At 51.2% G+C, this 5,953-nt stretch overlaps 1 protein-coding gene across 1 annotated transcript; it reads right to left on the bottom strand.

Annotated features, from left to right (window-relative positions):
- Nucleotides 1–3,120: 3,120 nt before the first annotated feature.
- On the bottom strand, nucleotides 3,121–5,629 carry PSMB3 (proteasome 20S subunit beta 3). Its single transcript, XM_057386340.1, has 6 exons — nucleotides 5,496–5,629; nucleotides 5,020–5,204; nucleotides 4,540–4,647; nucleotides 4,031–4,208; nucleotides 3,730–3,824; nucleotides 3,121–3,230 (listed from the first exon to the last, which is right to left on the bottom strand). Exons 1-6 carry the CDS (start codon nucleotides 5,496–5,498, stop codon nucleotides 3,182–3,184), a joined length of 618 nt encoding a protein of 205 aa, XP_057242323.1. The 5' UTR covers nucleotides 5,499–5,629; the 3' UTR covers nucleotides 3,121–3,181.
- Nucleotides 5,630–5,953: the final 324 nt, after the last annotated feature.

The following is a 5,953-nucleotide window of genomic DNA, read 5'->3' as shown; positions in this document are numbered from 1 at the left end:
AAAAAAAAAAAAAAAGGGAGGACTTGGAGGGCATGATCAACTTTGTTTTTGTGGGCATTATATTGGTTGTTTTTTTCTTAAACAATAAGCACTTAAATTTACTGCCAGTTAGGAAATTAAATACCCATCACTTTTTATTCCTGACAGTTTAAAAAAAAATCTGCATTGAATCTGCAACTTTGGCATGGTAAGTTTGCCCTTCTCCTTTTGGGGAAAGTAGCTTGGGAACTGTTTTTATCTTTAAATCATCTATTTAAGAAAAAAAAAAAAAAAACTAAATAAAGGGGAGAAAAAGCAGGGAGGAAGAGAGAAGGGAAGTGGGTGAGCTGCAGACACCCTGCAGYGAGACACCTCAAAACAAACCCAGAGAAAGGGGAATGATTTCCTTCACTGAATTCCGTAATAATGAACAAGGAATTAAATCAAAACCCAGGGAACGCCTCCAGAAATCCTTACAGAACTTGTGACAAAAAGGGCTTGAGAGCAGTGAATTTTATTCTCCCATTTCACTCCTGTCTCCTGGTGGGATTCAATTGGCTGTTTCTGGCTCAGATGATCTGGGGAGACCCACAAAAATCTCTTCACTTTTAGCACTTCCCCATTGTGCCACTTCTGTCCAGTTGCCATATTGTGTGTATTCAAGTAATTAAATGCAATTTTCTCACTTAATGATGTATTACCCAGGTATGTAACTTCATTTAACATTAAGCATTTTTGTATATTGTTTACATTTGGAGAAGTAGAATTACGTTAAAAATGCTGATTTTTGTTTCTAGACAGTATTTTTCCTACGAGAATAAGAAKCGAAGCTGCAAAAATTTGATTTGTTTTTAAAAGGGACTTTGGTTTGTTTTATTTTTGTTTTATTGTTTAGTTGAGGTTTGGTTTTTTTTGTTTGTTTGTTTTGTTTTATTTTTGTTTTTTTTTTAAATCTTGTTTTAGGTCACTTTTTTACTTGAGTATTTAAAAAAACAAAAAACAGGAAAACCCAGGCCTTTCAATTCCAGTTTTACAACCACTCGTGGTAGCTCGTTGTCTGTTTCTGGTGTGGATTTAGTTGATTTTTGCTGAATGTAAATAATTCCTGTCCTTAGCATGTGCCCCGCAGAACACTTCACACTGAAGTGGATTTCACTCAGTTGCAGCAGAACGCAGGAATTTTTTTTGGCCACAAAAAAGCAAATTTGGTCCAGTGGAGTTCAAAATGAATCAGTGTCAGCAGCATCTCCCCCTCCACAGTGCCCGAGGGCAGGGATGAGCTGCAGGATCCACATTCCTGAAGGGCTCGCTCTCTTTCTGATCTGTCACAATTTGAGAACTCCCAAATGTGCTTTGAGTTGGCATTTCCACCTTCCCCGTTGAGACAGCCCTGAGATGACAGCGGGAGAAGGGAGGCAGAGACGCAGCTTTGCTCCAAAAGTGCAATAAAAACCCACTTCAGAGCCTCCTGGGTCACCCTGGAATGGGGGTTGGGTGTTCCAGGGTGTCCCAGGAGCTTCCCGGCGCTGGGAAGATGGTTTGGAATTTGGGAGAAATCCACAGGGGTTCACTGCTGGCAGTGGGGAGCGGTGGGAGCCTTCCTTGCAGCCCTTCCATGCCTCTGTCTGGCCTGGGTTTCATCCTGAAAGCCAAAATCATGGAATTTTGATCCATGTGAGGATGGAATTCATCTGATGGGGACAAAATTCATCCATGTGGGGATGGAATCAACCCGTGGGGCAGCAGGAAAGGTCACACTCCAACATCGCAGTCTGGAATTTGGAGTAGCACAAGGAGCAAGGAAAACCAAACCACTTGAGTCACATTTCCTTATTTTGGGAGGAAATKTCTGCTTTCCCAAGCCGCTTCCCATGGGGCCATCAGCAGGGAGAGGATTCCCAGCCCAGGAAAGTCTCGAGGAAGCCCCCAGGCTGTGGTGGTGGATGCTCCCAATCCATGACTACTATGCAGTCCTTTCCCAAGCCTCCCTTCCAGCTGCACCTGGAATTTCACCCCCAGCTGAAAGGTTCTCCCCCAAAACRTGGGGGGGTGGTGTCCCCACCACAGCCCCAACCCCAAGACCCTTCCCCAATTACCCAGCGTCCCCATCTGCCTTTGTCCTGGCTCCTTGGGATGAATCCCATGGATAACAGGGATGGCAGAGCTCGGGGCATCGTTTTTAGTGGTTTCAGTGTTTGCCACTCAAAATTCATGCTGCTCTTGGGGCTGCCAAAGCAACTGGATGGTAACGGCACAGATTACACACACAGGTCACAAGGGTGGGCAGGGCTAATCAGTGCAACTGAAAAAAAATGTGAATAAATTAAGTTTAATCTAAATACTAAAAAAAAAAAAAAAAAAAAAACCCAAACTAAAAAAAAATACAAAAAAAAATTAGGTTTTTTTCACTGCTGTTTTTTAAATAGGAATTTTAAGTCCTCTGTGCTTGTCTGTTTGCTAGGAGCAGTTTGAGACACTGTTACTGTTTTGAAATGCATGCATGTTACAAGTCTCCAACCAGAGAAAAAAAAAATAAAATCAAAACTTTGTGTACATCTGGGTCCCTCCCTGCTGTGCTCTCTGATGGGGTCACACTCAGATGCTGCTCCACCTGTTAYAGGGACGTCGTGTAGGGGACAGGACACAGGAAATGCATTAAACTGGAAAAGGGGCAGGGTTTCAATGGGATTTTGGGAAGGAATTCCTCCCTGGGAGGGTGGGGAGGGGCTGGAATGGGTTTTCCAGAGAAGCTGTGGCTGCTCCATCCCTGGAAGTGTCCAAAGCCGACTGGATGGGGCTTGGAGCACCCTGGGACAGTGSAAAGTGTTGGGATTGGAACTGGATGGCATTTAAGGTCCCTTCCAGCCCAAACCATTCCATGATTCCATGAACCACAACTGGAGAAGCCTCTCTGACTGTGCCTGGAATGAAGTCAGAACCGACTTTAACAAGTCCTGGCTGTCAGAACGAAATCAGCTGTGGCCGGAAAAGCCACCAGCCCATCCAACTCCGGCTGCAGCTCAGCCCCACATGTCCAGGGAACTCCCTCAGCAGGAAAGGGAAGCTCTGCTCCCACCTAAAACCTCCTCCTGATGGCTTTAGGGACAAGAATTCAATCCTCATGTGCAGACCCAGCGAAAGGAATGTTCAGTGGAGAGTTTTTATTTTAAAACGTCCCGAGTGCCAGCGAAACTGCGCTGGGCTAATCCATGCGAGCCTTCAGGGTCCTCGTAGTGATCTTGTCCTTCTCTCTGGAGGGGAAAAGAGAGGTGATTATTCATGGATAAATCCAGGTTTAATCCAGATCTACACCTTGTCCCTCCCTCGGGAAGTCACAGGTGCACAGTAAGGGTCACCTGGAGTGAGAGCTCAGTAAAACCCACCCTCCCGGGGAGCTGCCGGGTTTGGGATGCCCGGAATGCTGCAGGGAAACAAAATGGGCTCTTTCAAAGCCAGCCTGGTGACAGAGCTGGGAGTTGATGCTGCATCCATCCAGAGCAGAGCACCCTCATTTGTGTGGGAATGCAGCCAGGGAATCCCTGTGCAGCATGAGCCAATCTCCAGGATTCATTCCTGTATTGCTCTAGACATGAACTGCAACAGCAAAATCAAAGCGCAGGAATGGACAGAGCCTTGCTGAAGATACCGGTGGGAAGAAGCAGGATTTAGGGATACCCTGGGAACAAGTCCCTGGAAGGAACTGGATGTTCAGCACTCCTACTGTTCTGCAGGGAAGGGAGCAGCACTCACATGACGTGCACCACCACACCCATCCCAGAAATGGCATCTCTGTCCACAGCGTTGAGCATGGCCTGCGAGATTGTCTCAAAGAGGTGCTCGGGCTCCTGCGGAACAGAGGGGACAGCAGGGTTTAGCTGCAGTGCAAACTCCATAGGGACTCCCTGGATTCAGTCGAAACCCCTGAAAATCCTGCAAGGTTTTCCCCTTGGGCTGTTATGAGCTCCACTGGGAAAAAAGCCTCTCCCCCAGCTCTCCAGTTACCGCAGAAAGGTGAATCCATGAATCCCAGCTGATCCCAGCCCCTACTCACCATGTCTGGCTCCCAGAGGGACTCACACATCCCATACATCTGCTCGGAGCAGGTTCCACTGACCACGAAGTCATCTGTGACCATGGGGCAGCCAATGAGGTCCAGGGAGCAGATGAAGGGCTCGTGAGTACGTGGGTCCAGCCCTGCAATCACCGGCTCTGTGTAGTAGGGGCCAAACCTGGGGAGCAAAACATCGCTCAGGGCAGCCCTGGAGCCAAGGAAGAGCCTGGGAGGGACCCAAAGCGATTGGCCAGTGCCACCCATCCCTGCCCCTGAACAGGACAATTCCAACAATCCCATCCTGACAACCCCACCCCATCCCTGAGAGCACTGTCCAAACACTCCTGGAGCTCGTTAGGGCTGTGCCCATTCCCTGGGGAGCCTTTTCCAGTGCTCAGCCATCCTTTCGGTGAAGAACTTTTCTTCAATTTTCAACCTATCCCTCCCCTGGCACAGCTCCAGCAACCTCGGCCATCACTGGCACTAAACAAAAACTGTTTTGCTGTTACCTCCTCTCGTAGAGCAGGTTGGACACCATGCTCATGAAAGTCTGGGGTTTGATCTGCCTCCCTTCCTTCAGCTCATAGAGATTCAGCCTGAACTTCAGTCTCTGGGCACTGCAAAAGGTGAGAGATGTGGTTAAATCAGAGCAAGTTCCTTTTCCTTTCCCCTTTATCCAGGCCTGGGCTGTTCTGCTGCTCACAGACATCAGCACCCAGGGCAGGGAGGGCATGCAGATGCAGCGTGTTTTAGAGCTTAAGGTAAGTTTTAGTAGTGAAAGTTAAATTTTAGTAGGGATGTGATCTCAAATCACAGGCAGGTTTATTTAAAAAGCTCTCCCACAGGGGAAACTAAGAATAGGAGTGCTGGCACCACTTATTTTACATTAATTGCAAATATTCTCCCTCCCCAAGAATAAACAAAGAGATTTACTCAGTACGAGTATTTATTGTAAAAACGCCTTTTCTCGGCTCCGAGGCCTCACTTACACTGTCTGCACGTCCGTGGCCAGCCCGGCCAAGCCAATGTAGAGCCTTTCTCCCATCGGGAAAATCTTCTGGAAGTCCGTGGTCACCGTCTGCGCCTGAATCCCGAAGCGCCGGTCGGCGGCGATGGCCACGCAGTCCTTGCCCTTCATGGCCATGACGGCCCCGCCGTTATAGGACATAATGGACTGCACGGAGGAGAAGCTCAGCAGGCACCGCCCCGGCACGGCCCGGGCCCCGCCGCCTCCCAGAGGGGCCTCCGGTACCGCCAGGCCCGGCCGGGACAGCCACCCCCGCGTCCCTCCTGGCTTTGGCTTTCATCTCCCCGCTGCTCTGGCTCYTCATGTCCCCGGCGGCCCCATCGCCGCTCCCCACGGGAAGCCTTCAGGGAGCGGCCTCCCGCCCACCCGCCTTGCTCGGGCACCGCGGGCCGCGCTGTGCGGAGCCGGCAGCTCCCCCGGTGCCGTCCCGGGTCTCACCATAGCTGCGGCTCTTGGGTCACTCTTCAGTCACCGCTGTGTCACCGCTGCGTCCCCACACAGAGCCCGCTCCTTCCCCACTCGCTCCCGCGCGATCGCTCCCGGGCCCCGCTCCGGCCCCGCCGCCGCCGCCAGTCCCGCCCCCGCCGCTCTCCATTGGTCGCCGCCGCCGCCAGTCCCGCCCCCGACGCTCTCCATTGGTCGCCGCCGCCGCTGGTGCCGCCTACGCCGCTTCCCATTGGTTGTTGCTGTCGCTGGTCCCGCCCCCGCCGCTCTCCATTGGTCGTTGCCGCCGTCCGTCCGTTGCTCTCCGGTCCCGCCTCTCCGCATTGGCAGCGGTCACTGCCCCGGCGATTGGCGGGAGCTCCCGGGTCACGCGGAGCTGATTGGCTGAGACCGGGCTGGGGGCGGGACCGAAAAATGGCGAGTCACAGTGAGCGCGCGAGGCATGCCGGGAG

This window comes from Malurus melanocephalus, unplaced genomic scaffold, assembly GCF_030028575.1.
Source record: "Malurus melanocephalus ecotype Western Australia unplaced genomic scaffold, MMel_1.1 scaffold_955, whole genome shotgun sequence".
NCBI lineage: Eukaryota > Metazoa > Chordata > Aves > Passeriformes > Maluridae > Malurus > Malurus melanocephalus.
Note: the sequence above shows the minus strand (reverse complement) of the source record. Positions and strands in the feature narration are given on the sequence as shown.